Below are 20,074 nucleotides of genomic sequence, written 5' to 3' on the forward strand. Positions count from 1 at the left end.
ATCCAGCCCGTTATCAGCTCCGGCCAGGCGGTGCAGGGAGGAAAAGGGTTTCAATCCCAGCCGAGCCGCGTTTCCGTCGGGAGAAGTTCACCCTGTCACAGGGGAGGGCCAGACCATGCCATGCTTTCGACACCAGGACCAGTGGAATAGGGCTGTGGCTGCCATGGGGAGAGAGGGAGCACGGGGCTGTCACCCCGTATCCCCACAGCATTGCCAGGGTCCCTCCTCGTGCCAGGGAAGCTGCCGGTCTCCGAGCGATGCAGTCGCTCCTGCCCCAGCTTTGCCTGGCAGTGCTGTGCTGTGCCCTGGGCATGGCCACCTGCAGAACTCAGGGATGGGAAGGGGCCAGAGCTGGTGTCCCTCAGGAAAGGGGCTGCCACCGTGGCCCTGTGGCAGAGGTCTGGACTGGATCAAACATCCCTTGCTGGGTGTCACTGCTCCCCACCCCAGGGAGGCATCCTAGAGCCCTGGTGTGCTGGGAAAATGCCTGCCCAGAGCAGTACAGGCAACCTGAGAAACCCCACTGGCAAAGGCCATCTCTGCCAGCCAGGAGGGGAAACTGAGGCACGAGGAGATGCCGAGGGAGGCCTCCTGCCCCCTTGTCCCTAGGCTGCCGTGGCATATCCTTCCCGGGGCTGCCCCAGCCGCTTAAAGCCAGCTGGAGGACGGGGACTGCGGCACAGGGTCACTCCTAGTTCCTCAGCCCAAAATCACTGGGGGGGGGGGATATGCCCCAGCCCCTGCTCCTCCAAGCCCTCCCAGCAGCAAGCACAGGGCAGGCAGGGGAGCTGGCAGAGGCACTGGCAAAGGCTGGGCTTGCTGGGATGCCGCGATCCCCTCCCGCTCCATGATTAGTAGAAAACGGGCTAAAATTAGCTGTGGAGGCGGCACCCCTGGGGTCTCCCAGCAGCATCCCACTGCCCGCCGGCTGCCTGCAAGTGGGTCAGGCAGCAGCTGCCTCCCAGCTGGGCACCCTGGGTGCTTGGGGGACCCCCATCCTCTGCTGCAGGTGGGAGCATCGCTCCCTGCTCCATGGCACCTCCCGCCTCCCGCCTGCTGCCCATCTCGGAGGCTTTTCCCTCTCCGGATTCACCGGGCTGGGCTGCATTATGGCCAGAGCAGCTGGGGAGGCACAAGGCCACCTTCTGGGATGGCAGGAGTGCAGATCCCTGTCATGTTCCTCCCCGTGACTTCAGGGATCTGTTATTTTTAGCCGCTCTCCCTATCTCATGTCACTAGCTAGGCTCTGGCTCTCTTCCCCCCCCCGCCTGCCCCCTTCCCCAGTGTTAATTTGTTTTCTCTGTATTATTTGCAGATTTAGGGAGGGAGAACCAGGTGTCTCGGCACAGGGGATCACTCGGCCACAGCCTTCCCATGCTGCTCTCCACCCAGGGGTTTTTGGTTGTTTTTTTTTCCTGGCTATTTTTAACCTCCATCGACTCCCCATCGGCAGCCCCAAGGGGATGAAACACCGAGGGGTAATGCAAACCAGAGACACCCTGCGGCCCATGGGCCAGGTCAAGTGGCAGGATGCTCATGGGCTGTGCTGGGATGCTTCCACCTGGGCAGGGCAGCGCCTGGACACAGCCCCCGGTACCCCGGGCAGGTGGGGGTCTGCACCCCCCGGGGCTGGTCCCTCCTGGCAAGCCTTCTGCTTCCTCCTGAACCCCTGCACATCCAAGTCTGCAGCCTCCACTGTGGCACACTGACATGCGAGCCAGGGAGAGCGAGAGGATGGGCTTTTCCCTTGGATTCAGAAGAAAGCAAACAGGAAAAAAGTTAATTAAAAACTTCAAAGCCAGATATTTCCAATTTGGTTTAACGCGGCAGCCCTGCTCAGTGGCGATGCTGTCACAGAGGTGCCTGCGTGGGGCTTGGGCTGGGAAGTGCCCAGCATGTCACATCAGGAGATGTCACCCCCCCACCAGCACCACTGCAGCACTGTTGCCTCCATCCCTGCTGAGCACTGGGATATGGAGTGCCATGGTGCTGGGCTCAGGACTGGGCATCTGGGGACCGACCTGTGGCACGGGGCTGCCAAACCTGCTCTTTGGAAAATGTTTTCAAGGTGCTTGGGCTGGCTGCTGGAGCCCGATTCCCACCCGCTGGCATTATACCACTGCCCCATGTAAAACAGGGCAGCGCTGGGGGTCCTGGGGGGACAGGGGGTGCCAGCCTGAGCAGGGTCCAGCAAAACAGCGGCCCCCCATCCTGGCACCACTGGTCCTGTCCCCTCCAGCCACTGCTCTGAAGGAGGAAGGGGACATCTCCCTTGCCCAGTTCTCACTCTTTTCCCCAAAAGGAGCCCAAATCCTCTCATTTTCTCCAGAAACCTATGCCACAGGACAGCGATACTCCTGCCCCCAGCGCTCTGCTGCCTTTCCCTGCCTCCCACCCCCGCTTTTAGTTTTTTTTTGGTGGTGGCTTTTTGTGGGTTTTTTTTTTGCAGAAGTCTGTGCTGCATGGTGAGTAAAGGCATCCTGCTGTCTGAGGGCTAACGGCTTGCTGGAGAGATAATAAAGCAAAGGGGAGTAAATTAAAGTGGCTATAAATAGCACCAGGAGAGGAAAAGGAGATGAAGTCATCTTCCTTCAGCTGAGCTGGTATTTGCATCACTTCTTCCCTTCGCCTTCCCCTACCCCCTCATCCCTCTCGGAAAATGGCCCCCCCGGGGCTCTGGGGTCCTGCCGTGTGCTCTGTATGCCCCCCCAGGTCCCCATGGGGCTGGGGAATGTCCCCGTGCCCCTGGGCTGGGGGTGGCTGCCCACTGCTGGTGGCTTGCTGGAGAGCATAGCAAGGTGGCCTGGATGTGGTCACTTGGCCCCAAGCTGCATTCTAGCTTTGCCAAGGATCGGTGGCATTGCCCTGTGCAAACCAGTGCATGGCCCCATGCAAACCAGTGCGTCCAGCATGACCCCAATGCTGCATCCCACAGTCACCACGAAAAGCTTTCAGGAGCCATCACAGACCTATCCCATGCCGGTCCCCATTGCAGCCCATCCACGGGCGGCTGCATGGACCCCCAGGAGCAGTGCCTGCGGGAAGGGATGCCTCAAACACAACAACAACGAATCTGCCCAAGGAAGCCCGTCCAGGAACCAGATTTCTTAATTTACGTTTTTATTCTTGATGATTTTCACATCCAAGCCTCCACCATCAGCCCCAGGACACATGGGAGAGGAAGGACCCCGACCCCGCAGGAGCCTCCCTGGGGTTAGCAACCAGCTCACCCAAAACATGACCCTTGCTGCCAAGGCAGCCACTGTCCCTGCAGCCCCTGAGTGGCCCCAAAACCCCCCAGCTGCCCCAAAAGCCCCCAGCCACCCGCTTGCACGAGGTATATTTACGCCTGAGTCAGAATGAGGTCACACCGCGGTTTCCTCCGTGTCAGCTACCAACTCCTATTCCTGTGCTATGTGCACACACCCGCCGTGTTATTGCAGGGTATTTATAGCTATTTTACATGTATAATTATAAAACCACAACTCCACACACGCACGAAAATAATCACGGTGCTGGGACGCAGGGGAGCGGAGCCAGGGCGATGGGAGTGGGGCCGGGGCACGGACCCCACAGCTAATAATAATTCTTTGCACTTTATATATAGCCCCTTTCATCCGCAGCTCTCAAAAACGCTTTGCAGGCATTTAATTAAGCTTCCCAACATCCTAATGTGATGACAGCCAAGTAACAATATCCTCGCTTTTAGGCACGAAGAGAGGGGAGGTGGCAGGACTTGTCTGAAGTCCCACAGCAAAGCAGCCCGTGGGGTAGCGAGCCCAGATGCCCAGTGCCCTGCCCCACACTTGTGGGGTGCCCATGTAGGGACATGCCCATAGGGGAGATTTTGACCCAGAAAAGGGATGAGGACCCCAGGATCCTGCCCAACCCCTCTGCTCAGTTGGGGGTGGGGGCAACCGGTGACAGCACAGGGTCCGGAGACGGCAGCGGGGACCCCAGGGACCGACGGGCTGCAGCTGCCCAACATCTGGATCAGTGGGTGGAAGAGACATATGGATCTCAACAAACTCGTGGGCGAGAGCTCGGGGGAGAGCAATAAATAAGATGACAGGTCTGAAAGGGCTGATTTACGAGGAATATTAAGAGTCGTAATCCTGCCCAGCCTGGCCACCCCCCAGGGAGGCAGGGTGATGACAAGGACCCAGATACATCATAAGGAGACAGGATTCACTGGGGCCAATGCCGACATATCTCCAAGCAGGGGGACTGGAAGCAGTTGTGACTCCTGGGGGTCTGGGCAGCTCAGTGCAGGGACACACCTGGATCTTGGTGGCTGCCTGGAGAGGGGATCCCACAGGGATGGACCTCTGTGGTCCTCAAGGTCTGTGGTTTGTGCTCCACTGAGCACCTTCCCTCCCGACCGTGTATATCCCTGCCTGGATGGACCGCTTGCCTCCCATCCTTGAAGTGCTACAGAGGGCACAAGGGGCACGTGTTTCAGTTTTGGACAGTGATGGGACATGAGATGCCACCAAGCAAGAAGGACATGGCAGGAGAAGGTGGCTGGCAGAAGGCTGGGACTTCAACCACCAGAGCAGAAGTAAAGAGCAAAGAGGTGCTGGAGGCAAACGCTGGTGTTGGTAATAAAAGGGGCAGAACTGCAGTCCTGGGGGGTCAAGGCTGGGTGGGGTCAATAACATCTGCAGAAAAACACACGCTCCCAGTTCCTTTCCCACACATGGAGAGGTGGGGGACAAGCACCCATCCTCATCCCCACCCTGGGGATGCCCCACAGGGGAAGCAGCAGGACTTCGATGGATGCAGTGCAATTCTGCACACCTAAAATCTAAATGCAAGTCAAAAATCATAAACCCAGATTTGTTCCTGTAGCAAGCACCATCCTGACATTTTATGGTTGTGTTGGTATTTTTTTTCCTCCCAAACTGCAGCCAGATCCCTGCTCACCAAAACAACCTGCGCAGCACCCCCTGACCGAGAGCACCCACACCTACCAAGCCCCCAAAATGGGGGAGCGGGACCCACTTGCACCACACCAGGACCAAAGAGCAGCGACACAGACATTAAGCAAGAAAACAGCTGCAAACCTTCTGAGGGGCTGCAGAGAAATGCCCCTAAAACAGTACGTCTGAGAAAAGAGAGAGGGAAATGGGAACAGCGTGCCTGGCCAGGGAGCCAGCACAGCCCGTGCACGGCCGCAGGGACGTGGACACCTTTCTGTCACCGCACCGAAACTGCCTCGCGACCTGCTATCACCTCCCCAAATTCCACTCCCGCTGCCAGCCGGGCATCTCTTACCAGGGGCTGCTGGCACCTCCGCCGCGTCGCCAGCCACGATGAGGGACTCAAGGATCCTTGCGCGGAGCTCGGGGCTCGCCTCGGTGCTGCGGGGAGAAGGGGAGGGCTCCGTGAGGGTCCCAGCAGCTCAGCCCCCCTGGAGACCCCCACACCCCTGGGACAGAAGCCAGCCGCCCCGAGGGATCTCCTGTGGGACTGGTGCAATGCTGCATATCCCATGGGAACCAGCGTGATGCCAGAGAATCACGGTAGGGATGGGGGCTCCCAGCTCTGGCCTCTCCCTTTGGAAAACCCTAGGGCTGAGCCGCTGGAGGGCTCTCATCCAGCAAAACCAGTTTGGGGGCCGGCGTGCCCGTGCCTGGCTACGGGCACCCTTCTCTCACCCGCTCCATCCCGGGTATGGCAGGGGCATCTCACCTGGCTGCCGCGGGGCAGAGAAGCAGCTCCCCGAAGAGCTCCCCGAGGAGCCGGGGTGAGAGGCGGCTCCTGCGGGTGCCCTGGCAGAGGTGGCAAAAGTGGTGGACAAGCTGGCGCAGGAGCAGTGCCTGGGGCTGCGGCAGGGCCGGGGGGGCCAGCAGGGCTCTGGCTCGCTGGCCGCACTCCTCCAAGCCTGGGGTCTCTGCAGCAGAGGGGAAACAGTGGGGAAGAAATGTCAGTTCACGAGGCCAGGGCATCCCCTTGTCTCTCACAGGAGGCTGGCACCTGCCAGCACACATGGCATGAGCTGTGGCAGGTCTCAACTCCCCACAAAGCCCCCCCAAAACCTGACTTCAACCTCTCCTCCAAAAACCACGACTGTTTCTTTGCAGCCCATCCCTTCCTGCAGACAGGCTGTGGGACATGTGGGTACCCCAGGGAGTGCAGGGCATGCAGAGGTGATGCCCTGGGGGTCTCGGATGCCTCTCGTGGGAGGCTGCCGGCCCCATTTACACACTGACATCACCCCAGATCAGATTGTACGGTGACATGAGCACGTTCCCCCTCTTGGCACAGCCAGGGAGGGAGCATGAAGGGCCAAGCTGCTCATCTGGCAGGGGCTGCACCTAAACACCCCTCGCTGCTCCTGCTGCAACAGAGGAGAACAGCGAGAGCCCAGCCCTGCCCTGCAAAGCCATGGAAAAGGCAGAGCAAAACAGAGTGGGGAAACAGGCACCAGCTGGAAGACCTGCTGAATTTAAAGGCTCTCCCCTCCCCCTGCAGAAAAAGCAAGCTGGGAGGGAAAAGGCTTTTTAGGAGAAAAAAAGCTGCACTTGGGTTGAGAGGTACAGGCCGGGCTGCAGTGAGGTCCCTGCAGCCCTCGCAGCATGGCCTCTCTTGTCCCCCTGAAATGCAGCAGCAGGGGGGGCTGATCAGGGGGCAACTACTTCCAGCGATGCTTAAATTGCCCATGTGAATACAAGGAGGCACCTAACGGTGTTGCACGTCATGGAGGTGCTGCTGGGACCCCTGTCGTGGGCACTCCGAGCAGCCCCACAGCCTCGCAGTGTTCCCACCAGCATCCCCCCGTGTTCCCAGTGCCCTCTGGCAGCCTTGGCCAGGGCTCCCCGGTCTTGTGAGCTGTGAGCTCAGTGGCCTGGGACTGCAGTCCTGCCCTGGGCACGAGAAACAGCCGCTCTCCAGCCATCTTCCATCCCCGCCTTGGCCCGGCCCTTTCATCTGTGGGGGACAGGGAGGTCCCCAGGGCTGCGTTGCTTTCAGTCAGCTTCAAAGCCCGGCTTGGCCGGGGGCCGGCTCAGCTCCCCACGGCTCTTTGCACCAGGGCTGAGGCTTGGCCGATGCCCAGCCAGCTCCCGGCATCCATCCTCAGGGCTGGGGTGCACCGGAGCCGGAGGGGTCTGAGATCCCCTCCCGAGCAGGTCTGCAACCCAGCTGGGATGGCAATGGGATGTTTGTGTGCCCCCCCTATCCAACAAGCTGCTCCCGTGGGATGGTCGGCTTCGCTCCAGGCCTCTCCTACCCTAATCGGCTGCTTTTTGCACCTTTTTGCACCCAGGGATTGCTGCAGGGTGAAGGTCTTCAGCCAAAGCGGGGAATCTGGGGATGTTTTCCACCTCCTTTTGCAGGTGATCAGCTCGCCGCTTTTCCAGCCCGCAGCCTTGAGCGGGGCAGAAAGAGCTTGCTTGCAGGGCAGACTGCCAAAACCCAGCACCGTCTCCTGAAAGGCTTGTATTTTTATTTTTTCTTTAAAACCCCAGAGAAGTCCCCATCGGTCTTGCCTCCGTTCCTGCCCCCTCCTCCTCCTCCTGCACCCGTTGTGCCAGGAGCAGAGCCCACTCGACGCAGGCTGCGGGGAAAGGCACTTCCCTTTGAAGTCGCTTAACGAGGCAACCCAGCTAATTGCTTCCTAATTGCATTTTTATCCTTGGAAGGGAGGCAGCCTTTGATTTCTCCTCTCTCGGAGGGGTGAGGGGAAGGCAGCATCTCGGTGCCACTGGCCCCGGGGGTATTTCTCCTGGCTCCGTGTCTCTGCGCAGGGCAGGGAGGATGGGGTGTGAGTTATCCCTTGTCTTCTCCTCCATGTGTCCCTTCTGCCTTCCCGCAGGCCATGGAGAGCCTGTGGCCTTTTCCCACCAGGACACAGTAGGATAAAGGCCACGCTGCTCTGGCCACGAGTGATCTTTGGTGCCTCATAAGGCAGCCAAGAGCATGATCTGCCCAAGCGCTAATCTGTTTTAGGACAGGGAGGTGATGCACAGGGATGGCAGATACTGCAGCAACCAGCAGTGAGATGAGACCGACCGTGAAAGGGGAAATCTTGGTTTCAAAGGTGGCGAGGGGTTCAGGTCCCATCTAAGATGGTGGACGAGGGTTCGGTGTATGCCTGGCGATGCCCGTGGGGCCTTGGGCTGGCAGGGGCTGAGTGGCTCTGCGAGGACTCATTTGAAATGGGTTTTGGTCAAGGCTGCCTGTTGGGATGCGCCGTGGACTCTGCTGACCTGGGTACGAGCCCTGCCCTCTTTATTTGAAAAAATTCAAATAAAACCAAAACCTTGATGGTCTCGTACATTTGCACAGAGACTGGAAACCTTGCAGGGACCTAAAGGCACTTCCTAACGGCACTAAGCTGAAAAAGCAGAGAATTTTCTATGCCCATATAAAGCCAAGAGTTAACGAGATTACAGTAAAAAATTCCCAGGCAGCAGAGCCAAAATATTATAATAACGCTTTCTTCTGGGGCCAGCATCACCCAGCCTTGGCAGTCGCTCGTCCCAGCAGGCAGCACCTCCTCCTCCGGGCACTGCAGCGGGAGAGGGCCATGCCGCAGCCAGGGCAAAGCTGCTGCTTTACCGGAGCATCTCCCCAAAGCTGCCATGCTGCTCCCTTGCAGGGGGATGTTCCCGGCGGTCCTTCTCAGGATCTGCCCTTAGTGCAGCATCGGGCAGCGGATGGGGTCAGGAGCCACCCTGCAGATGCTGGAGAGACTTTCTAGGAGCTTCCCAAAGCTCCTCCAGCCCCACAAAGGTCCCAGGCACGGGGGGAGCCCAGCCGTGCTTACCTTGAGCCATGTGGACCAAGTCGCTGTAGAGGACTGGGGGCACCAGGGGTGACGGGAGCTCCTGGAGGTACCACTTCAAGGCCTCGGCCAGCGTCTGAGCATCATACAGGTCCATGTCCACGGATGAGGCATCTGCAGGGAGAGACCCAGCAAGAGCCCTTAGCCCACGGTGCTGCCCCTCCAGCATGGAGCACGGAGCTCTTCCATCCCCGTGGGCCTTCCTCCGGACATGGGTGCTGATCTCTTCACCCATGCCCCCATCTCCCAGGTGTGGCAGCCCATGATTTTACTGCCAACCCCCCCCAGCAAATATTCCTGTCCCTTTTTCCACTGACCCTGAGTTTCATGTGCCCATGGAGAGCACGAGGCAGTACCCCCACTTTGTGTGCACTATACATCTAGTGCGTGGGGCAGGGGCTCTCGCTGTCCCACAGGGGTCCCACTGCAGGATAGCACCCATGGGATGGGCTGAGCTGCTGCCCCAGGCACCCTCTGGCCATCGGGGCCAGGCACCATGTGCCAACCCCAGCCCTGGAGGAACTGCTTGTAAAAATGCATCCACGGAACAGGGTTATGGTCTCCAGGCAATGTACGTTGCTAAATGCCCACATCATCCCCAGTGAGCCCGAAATGCTGTGAATGTGCCCCAACTGGCATCGCTTCTCCCAGCCCTGAAAGGCATCTGTCCTGGGGGAGGAGGTGAAGGGTGCTCCAGGGACCGGGGCAAAGCACCCGGCGGCGGCTGAGCCCACCCAGCCTGGGCTTGGGACGGGGACAGTGCTCCTAGCAGAAATGTCCCACGGTCCGGCAGGAGCCAAAGGGTGGGATGTGTCCGTCTGAGCCCCGTGGCCGGGTCGGCGTGGGGACATTGCTTCACCGGGGTCCAGGGGGAAGAGCCCTTTCAGCATCCTTTGGTATTGCCTCATGCATTTGTCTTGGAGGTCTCTCAGCCCGGCTGGGTCGGGAGGTGGCTGCCTAGAGGGTGACAGACCCTTTTGCAAAGATCTGAAAGTTTCAAAATCTGGCTTTGATTCGAACTGGAGCCAAATGCAATGTTTTGAAATTCTCCTTGTAGGAGAAATCTTGAGGGGGGGGGGGGGAATAATAAAAAAGCCCAAGATTATTTGGGATCATTTGAAATGGTTTGTTTGTAGAAACTGAATTTCTCGCTTCTTCTGAATATTGAAAAAAGATCAAATTTTGCACTTTCTTAAAAATGATGCGTCAGGCCCCAAATGCCCCAGTGTGTTGTGATTGAGAAGACGGTGCACTTTCCCTGCTCTGAGCCCCCTTCTGCTTCCCTCTCTGGGTCTTTACCCCTAAATGCAGCTTTGCTGAAATTGGTGCCATTTTGGGAGATGCTCCATCTCCCAGCCCAGCATTTTCCAGCAGAAAATGCCTGGAGTCTCCAACCGTTTTAGCTGACTGCGTGTGGCCGTGCTCGCTTCTGGAGTGATAAACCCAAAAGAGTGGAGAAAAGTTATTTCCTAGGGCAAGGTTTTGGAGGCACCTGGCCAATGGGTCTGGGATGGGGAGCAGCTCCCCTGCTCCTGGCAAAGGCTCGTTTTGGGCACCTTGACCTTGATCTCCTTTCCCTGGAGTGTCCCTGCCGTGGGGTGTCCCCACCATGGGCCGGGCAGCCCAGGAGCCTGCCTGCTTCCTCCTCCGCCTGCTTGGGAACAAGAAGCTGTGGTGGGTCCCTTATGGCCAGTGCCTGCCATTTGGCTTGGAGACCAGAGGGAAAACAGATTGACCAATGCCCAAAGCGAAGCCTTTAACCCAGCCGTTGGAGACGCTACCTCATTTTCAGGAGAAAGCACCCGGCCAGCCAGGAACCCTGGGGCAGCGTGGGGACAGCCGGGAGAGATGCCACAGCTCTGGGGTGGGCAGCCATCCAGCATGGCCAAACACAACCCGGAGCAAAGGTGGGTGCTGCCTTTCTGGCACCCCCTGATGTCACAGCATCCCCCCATGGACCACTCTGCCCTCAGCATCCTTGAGGTGGGCAGGGCTGTGCCCGCTCTCGCCTCCTGCACCCCAGGCCCACTCTGGTCCATGCTGATGCTCCCAACTCCCAGCCACTATTCTGGACCTTCTCTGCTGGCCAAAAGGGTTATTTCTACTGGGGTTTGCAGGGGGATGACAGCCAGTTGCCCATTTTTGCTAGCACTTGCCCTGGAGAAGTGAGCTGGCAGGTTGGCTCCTGCCAGGCAGGGGGAGGAGAGCAGGGGCAGGGATCCCATGAGATGCTCCAACCCCCATTTTGGGCTGAAACCCTGCAGTATGTGGCTAAAACCCAGGGATGCTGCTGGGAGGGGGGCGGTCTCAGAGTCTTGTTGCTTGGGCAAGCGGCTGCATTGCAGAGAGCTGCTCCCATCAGTGGGTTGCGCCAGGCAAACCCCAAACCCCTTCTCACCCAGGGCGAGCCCGGCTGCTCACCCCCTGCCCACCGCGAAGGTTTCTGCAGGGACCTGTCACTCGCCTAAGGATGCTGGCGCGGATTGGGGAGAGCAGCCGCAAGATGTTTCTGCACAGGGAAGGGGCCGCTGCTGGGCGCTGGCCCCAGGCGATCAGCCCTGGGCTCTACCACGGCCTAATTAGCTCGTTTGCATCGTTAGGCATGGGCTTGGGGGGGTGTTCAAAGGGAAGGCTCAGCCGGTTTCAAAGCGAGACTCAAAAACATCTTTACACCCAGAGAGAGATGTGGTGGGGAGACCGGGGGGGATTCACACCCTGCTAACAGGGACTGATTGCTGATGGCACCATTTTCCTTGGCACGTTGGCTAGAAATAGCCATTAGCCTGTTGCCCCCATCCTCCTGGAGATGCAGTGGCACCCTCCTGCCCCAGCTCCCCTCCTTCCCCTGGAGCCGCCGTGGTGAGCTGGGCTCCCCACTAGGCTGAGACCACAGCGGGGGGTGCTCTGAGCTGCTCCCCAGCACCGGCTGTGCCCCAGTAGCTCAGGGAAGCTCGGCCGGCAGCTGGGGAAGGGTTAACCCTGGAGCCTTCCCAGCCAATTACCACTGGTCTGACCCCACGGATGCTGCTCTCTCCTTATCAGAGGGAGATGATAACCAGCTATAAGAAGTTAATGATGCTGCAGGATGAGTCAACGCTCTCCCACTGCTCTCCAGATGTTCCCGTCCCTTCCCCGGGGGAATGACGGAGGGATTCCATCCGTCTGCCACAAATAGAAGAAAAACACCCCAAAACCCCAACCTCAACCCCATACCAACCCCCTCCAGCACCCAACCTGTTTGCTGACCTGCCGGCAGAGCAAGCAAGCAGCCGGGGACCAGCAGAGAGCATCCCTTGCCCACGGGGGATGAAAAACAGGAATAAATTTGGGGCTGGGGAAGGGGTGCACGAGATGACCACCGGCCCAGAGGCAAAAGCAATGGGTGCTCCCAGCCTCCTCTCACCAGGACGCCAGACCCCACGTCCCAGCAGAGGCAGAGGGGTGCCGAGGCTTTGGGCTGAGTCAGGCTGGGCAGGAAACACCGGGACCTCTCCCGGCAGCTGCAGCCAGCCGGGGAGGCGTGAGTAAGCCTGGAGTTTCGGTAAACGCGGAGGATGTTTAGCCAAGAGGTGGAGTGGAGGAGGTGGGGGGATTTGTTTGGAAGGAGAGTCTTGAGCGGATCCTGGTAACCGGCTGTCCCCTGGATGTGGCCACAGGTGACGGCTGCACCCACATCCCCGGCCAGCGCGTGGGTGACGGGGCGCAGACCCTGCCCAGCACCCACGGCCCCTCTCGCAGCAGGGTGCAGCAGGGAGTCCCACAAGCTCAGCTGGACCTTGGCTGCCAAGTGCTGCTGCAGCATGATGCTCTTGGGTGCCTAGTCCCCGTGGTAGAGGGGCACCCAAGCCACCCATACCTGGGGCTGACTTCAATACTGACTTGGGATTTTCCCTACTCCTTCCAGACCTTTTAGGTTTAATCACTAGCTGGTGCTGCAGGGATGTCTTTGTTCTCCAGTCCTGGGGGGCCATACCTTCCCATCCACATGGATGCTGCCTGCACAAGGAGCTGTACATCCCTCGAACCCGAGCGCTGGAGGCTCCTGGGCATCCCACAGTGGGGGTTTACTGGGGAACTGTGCACCAAATCAGGGAATATTTCCCCAGCTTTGATTCAGCATCACTGTAACATCTCTCAGCCAGCCCACTGGTACCTTGCGCTGAGGACTTGGCAGCCACCAGGACACCCCCTGCCCATGCATGGGAGCTCCTGGCAGCCCCAAACACCCTCCCAGCTGGGTTTCACCTCAGCATACCCCCGGCTTGCTCTCAGCCAGGGCAGGGGTGCTGGGACCCCCTTTCAAGTGTGCCCAGTGAGGCTGCCTTCCCCTGCCTCAGCTTCCCGAGGGCAGTTCCCTTCCTCAGTTTCCCCAGCAGCTATGGGAGGGGATGGCAAAAGCTCACCACCAATTCACTCAATGGGTCTGGCAGGGATGTCTGCACCACTGCTGTTTATTTACCCTTCTTTCGTCACCACCAAATATAAGAGATGAGCTCATGCCTCTTGCCAGGCTCTGACGACGCAGGGTTTATTTCTACTGCAGGTATAAATAAAAAGCAGTGCGGCAGGCACTGGGGAGCCTTAGGTTTGGGAGTAAAGTCATCGTGGTGGGGTTAATAGCTTGGCCAGGGAAAACCAGAGCCCTGGGGGGCCTCGAACCCCCTCTGGCATCCCCGGGATGAGGATGGGGATGCGCTCCCTCCCTGGGCATCCACGCCATGATGATGGGGGGAGCAGTGTGAGGCCCCCCAGGCTGCTCTTTACTTCAGCCCAGTCCTTTCTGCCCAGCAGCAGCTCCTGGCAGTCCCAGCAAAGCTCCGGGGCCCACCACCGCTCGCTAATCCCCACCGAGCCCTGACCTAATTCCTGGGCACGTGAATGTGTTTCCAGGCAGACTGCTCTGCGCCGGGGCCCGAGATCAAAGCGTGCAGGATGGCAGCACAGGCACAGCACGCCTGGAGACACCAGCTCCAATCCGCCTCACGCTGCTGCCGGATTCGCCCCAGCATCCCGGGGTGCAGGCAGCTCCTGCCTGGCCCTGCTAGTGGCGGAGGCTTTTCCCAGTGCTACCTGGGGAAGGCTCACGGCGTTTGCATCTGCCGATGGACCCCAGAGCCCAGATCGGGGCATGGGGTATCCAAAATCTGGGAGGTTTCAGTGCTGGATGGGTTCAGCCCCATCCGAGCCATACGGGGCACCCAGGGACCCCTGCGGGGTCTCTGCACCCTGTCCCCCACCAGAGAGGAGGCAGAAGGATTCAGACCATCCCTCACCAGTGGTGGCAAAGCACTGCCCAGCCACTGCACGCAGGACTTTGCAGCCATCCCCACGCCAAGCCTCCTCCAGCTTGGCTCCCTCAGCTCTGAAGGGCTCCAGCACCCACCAGCCCACTCACGGCTCTGCTGCCACCGGCCAGAGAAGGTCCCATGTTTCCAGGTTCAGTGGCAGCCATGAGAAGAAAAGGCTGCCTGGCACATTTCAGGGGAAGAGGGGTGCAGGCAAGAGCCTGAGCAAGCATGGGGTGAGAAGACATCACCCCTGGGCACTGGAGGGGCTCGTACACCTCATGTCCACAGGCACACACCGGTGACTTTGTGGGTGATTTGCCCCATCCCCTGCGCTCCAAACAGCTCCTGAGCCACACACAGGGGACAGCAGGAGTGCTGGGGGCCAGAAACCCTCGGGGTCAGCGTGTGGCCCCTGGCATGATGGGCACAGAGATGCCCCCAGGCCATGAAGCAGCCCAACAAGCAGGCACTACAGGGAGCACTGGGGGCAGCTGGGGCAACTGCTGCACCCTGCTGCTGCTGTTTAAAACTCTACTTTCTTCTTTTTCTGCCCATAACTCTTCCCCTTGCAGCTGCAGCAGGGCTCCTGGCTGGCTGATCACCCGCAACCCTTTGGCAAGTCCCCCCAGTCCCTGTGGGGTTGCGGCTTTTTGTTAAGTCCCTTTTTGGTGCCGCCACATGACTCCAACTCCCACATTCACTGATGTCGCATGGCCCCGCTTGCTTCTCAGGGCATAAGGGTCTGAACTGAGCACCAAGTGTCCTAAAACAATTAATTCTCCTCTGGAACAAGTGTAAGCTGTCTGTGACCCCAACCACCCTTTGGTCCATGCTTCACCTGCCGGCCCCAGTGGCATCTCACCTGGGCGGTAGCTGATGTGCTCACTTCACAGACCCCCCTTTATCGATGAGCTCTGTCTTTGCTTTCTTTTTTTTTTTTTTGCCTATAAATAATTTTTCTTGCATCATCCAACATGGAAATACCAAGTTGGGTGCACAGGCTCTAGCCAGCTGTCAGATGCCACCATCCTGCAGGACGTCACTGGCACTGGGATGAGGACAGGCTCAGCCCAGGCTGTAGAGCTACGTGGAGCCATGCTGCATCCAAGTCCGCTGTGCCCACCGCTGCTGCAGCCCCACGAGGATGGGAAACCTTCATCCCAAAGCCTGGGTGATGTTTGGCTTAGGGGCTGTCTCATCAGGCTAGGTCCCTCACAGGTAAGGGTTCCAAAAGGGCCAGGGATGGGGAAAGGGTTTGATCAGCACAACTCAGACGGGTGCCTGTGCTGCCCAGCCCCAAGGTCACGATGCCCATGGGCTCTCTGGGACAGCCAGGACTGCTCTGACCTGCATGAATCCTTGTCCCTGGAGAAACCTCCTCCTCCCCATCAAAAGTTCAGATTCTCTTTCAGTGTAGAAAACACCCTGTTTTCTCTGACATGTTAAGATTTGGGGGTTAGAAAACCAACACCCGAACTTTTCCAGCCCCTGCTCCTTTTTCCTTGCGCTCTCTAGCAATTTTCCTGCCACCACTGCCAAACACCAGCATGATTTGGGTATTCACAGGGAAGCTGAAACCCCCGGTGGGAACCCAGTTTTCCCCCCAGCTGCAATGCTGTTCGGTTCCAGTCGCCACCAGCCCCGGCTCCGATTTCTCCCCGTTCCCCAAGATGGAGCTTGACTTTCGCAGGTGGGCTGCTGGCGGAGATGGGTTGCTGGAGGGATGGAAGAGGAGGAAGAGAAACGTGACCCTCGCCTCTGCCGTCTTGTGTATGGGGCATGCAAACTCCTGCTTTTTGGCAGGGATGTTTTACTCCACCAAATGCAACAGAAGGGCCTGTATGGGAGCCAAAGCAGAGATGCTTTCCTGCCCTCCCCAGCCCAGTTTGGGCTCCAGCAGGGCCCTGGGGAAGCACTGCTGAGTCTCTGGTCCGCAGAAGGCTATGGGGGGAGCAGGCTGCCGAGCCTGGGCTTAGCCGGGATGCTTGGCCCTGGCAGGAACATCATCCCCATTCTGTTTGCAGAGCATCCCTCTGGCAGGCCTGAGCATCAGCCCCTCTAGCTGAGAGCTAGCAAACTTGTGATATGTCCTACCCCCTCCAGCCAGCTCCAGGGATCTCTGGCTTTGCCCAGCCCTGGTGTTGCCAAGCGCACAGGGCAGCCCCCTGAGTTGCCAAATAAAAAAGCTTATTTAGGTCCTAGAGGAGATGGTGGGACTTGGGAGCATCAAGTCACATGGGGCTGTGAGGGATTTTTCAGGGCTTTCAAAGGGTTTGAAAAATAATGATGGCATTTCCCTGCCCAGTGCTGGCTCCTGCAGTGGGAGATGAAAACCTGGATGGTCCCAGCAGCTGCTCCGCAGCTCTAGCCCAAGCTCCGGCATAGCCAGTGGAGTTTGCCCCTGGGCTGGGGGAGTCTCCTGAGGCCGGGCAGGATTTCGGTAGTGACCGCTGCCGGGGAGCCCTGTGCCTGCCAGGGATGCTGCACCGACTGCGCGGGGAGCACGGAGGACCCGTAACTTCTGCGTGCTCGGAAAGCAAAGCATCCTTCTCACGCTGGTGTTGCTTCCCCTGCCCAGCCTGGGCATCAACGCCCAGAGCAGCCGGGGCCGCGGGGATTGCTCTCCGGATGCCTTCACCTCCTCGGGAGATCAGCCGGGAAATCTGGGCCGGGGGACAAGGCCGTGCGAAAGGGTACCCGGCTGCTCCTGCCTCCCCCAGCCTGCAGCAGGGGCTCCCCCAAGGAGGGGAGAGCGGGCTGCTGGGGTGCACCGTGCCCCCATCATCCCCGGGGGAGCAGAGCCTTCCTCGGACAGCGGGGCCAGAGCAGCCCCGTCCCCCCCCCCCAGCATCCCCCCGCTCCTGCATCCCTTCCTTCTACCGCAGCCCCGTCCCCCCCCCCCCTCTCCCGCCCGGCGGGGACTCGGCTCCCGGTACGCGGGGAAACGATGAGGTCATGTTGCTTAATATAGCGATTTCATCACAGCCCTTCTCCCCAGCAACACGGCCCGGCTGCCGCCGGCTCCCGGCGCTGGCAAAGCCGCCGCTCCCCCCTCCCGGCTCCCCTCCTTCCCAAGCCGTGTCCCGGCCGGCAGCTCCCGGGATGCCGGGCCCAAGGGCAGGCGGGGGCGGAGGGGGGGGGGATGAGATGCCGGGACCGGACCGTGCGGGGCCGGACCGTGCCTGGTGCCACAGTGCCGCCCTCTGGGCACCGCGGCCGGCAGGATGGAGATGCTCGACGCAGCAAACATCGCCCCCCCCCCCCACCGCCTCCCCGTCCAAGATTTGGGCTGCACACTGGATCCATCACGTCCCCAGCGCCCCCGTGCCATCCATCCCAGTCGTGAATTTAGGGGCAGGGGTGGGGAGATGGTTTTTCCCTCCTCCCCACCCTGCTCATGTCCCCCCGCCCCCAGTCCTGCAAAACGCTTCCCATTCTCCTAAAAAATGAGCTTTTTCTTCCCCTTTTCTTTTTCCCTGTCGCACCCACAAGAGGCTTTCTCCCTGCCCCGCTTCTCAAATAGAAACCGTAGAGGTTTGCAAAACATTTTTCTCCCTAAAAAAAAAAATAGAGCTTCTAGTGAAGCACCCCAGCCCTGCACCTGCATCCCTCTTGGCAGCATCACACTGGGGTATTGGGGGAGTGGAGGGGGGGCTCGCATGCCGGCAGGGCCTTACAGAGCTGTAATTAGGACCATAATGTGGTTGGAGCCAAGTAACCCATCGCTGCTGTGCCTGGGTAGCATGGCTCGCCTGGCAGCATCACCTCCACGGCCCCCTTCCCTCCTGGGGATACAGGGAGGGACGCGGCTCCGGGACTTACCCGCCAGAAGAGCCTGCTTCAGCTCAGCATCACCCAGCGCACTGGGGGTGGATCTGTAGAGCACCTCGCTGTCGAGACCTGGGGAGCAGCCAGGAGAGAGGGGTCAGTCCCGAGCCCCAAATCCTCTCTCCAACACAATGGAAGCAGGCAGGGACTGAGACCTCCAAGCTCCCCCACCCTGCCCACGTTGTATGGGTACCAGGGTGCGTGGGGAGAGGTTTGGCTCTCGGGGCATCTCCGAACATGGGCAGAGAGGGTGGTCGCGTGCATGCACCCACGTATGCCCTGCAGATGCACACCACGGCTGCCCGTACCTTGCTTTTCCAGCGCCTCGATGAGCCTGGCCACAGTCGGCAGCGCCTGCTCGGGGAGGGTGGGGTGCTCGGCGAGCTCTGCCTGCCCGGGGAGCCCTGTGATGGAAAGATGGGGAGAAGGGGCTTGGAAATTCCTGCCTGCAGGAATTCCAGCTTCTTTCCTTGGCTGCCCCAGGACAGGATCAAGCTGCTGCTTTGGCACAGCCACAACCAACACTTCAGCTCATGCATGTCCAATTTTGGAGAACTTCTCCCTTATTTTATCCTCTTTTTGCAGTAAGAGTCACCGTCAGGGGCTCAGCTGCTTGCTGAGATGCAAAGACCTGCTCGGGCATGTGCCCTGCCTGTGGAGAGCATCCTGCCCTGAGCATGGAGATCCTTCAGGCCAAAATCCCTTCTCCACCTCTCCTCCCATGGCACCCAGACTGCCCCCTCTCATCACCCACAGCCCTTAGTGGTACCGGGCTAGAGCTGGGGGACCAGCTCCATACCCAGCAGGGACACGGCTCCCTGCAGCTCTCACCCACTTGGATTCTCTGGTGTCTACAACAGGGCTGAGCACAAGCCCAGGGAGGACTCAGCCACCCCCTTGGCTGGTGCAGAACTCCCCCAGCCCTTGAGGAGCTCTTCAGCCAAACATGGTCCAGGCTTCCCACAGCACAAATCCCCAGGTGCTGCTGGCTCCTGGGTTTTATACCAAGGACACCTCATCCCAGACCCTGACAGAGAGAAGCAAACCCCTGGCAGGGGTAACAGCAGCTCTCCTTACCCCAGGGCATGCTGTATCCATCCATCCATCCACCCATCCATCCCGCCTTCCCTTCTTATCACCCCAGCTGATAAACCCTTCCTTGTGCAGATTATACCCGATGGAGACTCTGGCAGTGCAGTGCTGGGATTTCCCTCCACACTCTCTTGTTAGTGGGCTGGAAGCCCCCTGGGAAGGCAGCAGGCAGGGGCAGGGGCAGGCAGGGGCAGGGGCAGGCAGGAGCAGGCAGGGGGCTGGCAGGGGCTGCCACCGGCCGTAGCACATCAGAGCCATGTGTGAGCGCCGGGGCGTGGGTGGCATCTGGAAAGGCTGATGTGTCAAGAGCTCTTGTGCCCGTTTTTATGTGGTGAGCAGATCTGTTCTGGTGGAAATATATTTTAAAAAATTATAGCACATTACATAAAGCCCGAGTGTGACTTTTCCCCGCAGCGAGCTACGCTCCAACCCAGCCAACTCCAGCATCAGGTTCATTCTGTCTTTGGTTTTTGCTGCCTGGCAGAAGGCAGGGAGCTCACGTGTGAAGCCAATAAACCCATAATGGTTTTAAGGAATGAAAAAGAAAAAAAAAACGGGGGGGGCTCTGGACAGGGCCATGCTGCCTTTGACCTTTTGCAAAAACACAACCTGCTGCAACTGGTGGATCAGAGCCCTCATCTTTGCCATGGTAATGCCCTGGTGCTCCCTGGAGAGCAGGGAAGGACGCAAACCCGCCGCTTGAGGGTGGCTGATCTGGTCCCCAAGCACGGCTGTGACCCCCAAGCCTGGCAACAGGGTCCCCTCCACTGCCCGATGGGGATGTGCGGGTGCGTCGGGTGGGAACGGGGAAGATTTCAGGGTTTAAAGCAAAGCAGGTGGTTGGGACTCCATGGAAAATGTCCCCACCACACAGGTGATTTTTTAATTAGGGAAAACCGGTTTTGGCTTCCAAGGTGATGGTCCGGGGAAAGGCGGCAACGGCAAAAACCAACCATCTCTTTCTCCTTCCTGGATACAGCAGGAATAGCCCCAAGCTCAGGTTGGAGCTTTAGCCCATCCTCTCCCCTCAGGGTGCCAGGCTGGACCCCAGTGTCCTGATGCACCGCTTGGCTCC

General features: G+C 59.3%; 1 protein-coding gene across 1 annotated transcript in view; it reads right to left on the reverse strand.

Moving 5' to 3' along the window:
- LOC115348975 (phosphatidylinositol 3-kinase regulatory subunit gamma) overlaps positions 1 to 20,074 on the reverse strand; it is an 83,804-nt gene that overhangs the window by 59,527 nt on the left and 4,203 nt on the right. Inside the window, exons 3-7 of the mRNA XM_030032565.1 lie at positions 18,216 to 18,311; positions 17,902 to 17,979; positions 8,774 to 8,905; positions 5,695 to 5,896; positions 5,278 to 5,363 (exon numbers count right to left, since the gene is read on the reverse strand). Of these exons, the coding sequence (XP_029888425.1) occupies positions 5,278 to 5,363; positions 5,695 to 5,896; positions 8,774 to 8,905; positions 17,902 to 17,979; positions 18,216 to 18,311 (594 nt within the window). The remainder of the gene's footprint in view (positions 1 to 5,277; positions 5,364 to 5,694; positions 5,897 to 8,773; positions 8,906 to 17,901; positions 17,980 to 18,215; positions 18,312 to 20,074) is intronic.

The sequence above is a fragment of the Aquila chrysaetos genome, chromosome 12, assembly GCF_900496995.4.
Source record: "Aquila chrysaetos chrysaetos chromosome 12, bAquChr1.4, whole genome shotgun sequence".
Taxonomy (NCBI): Eukaryota; Metazoa; Chordata; class Aves; order Accipitriformes; family Accipitridae; genus Aquila; species Aquila chrysaetos.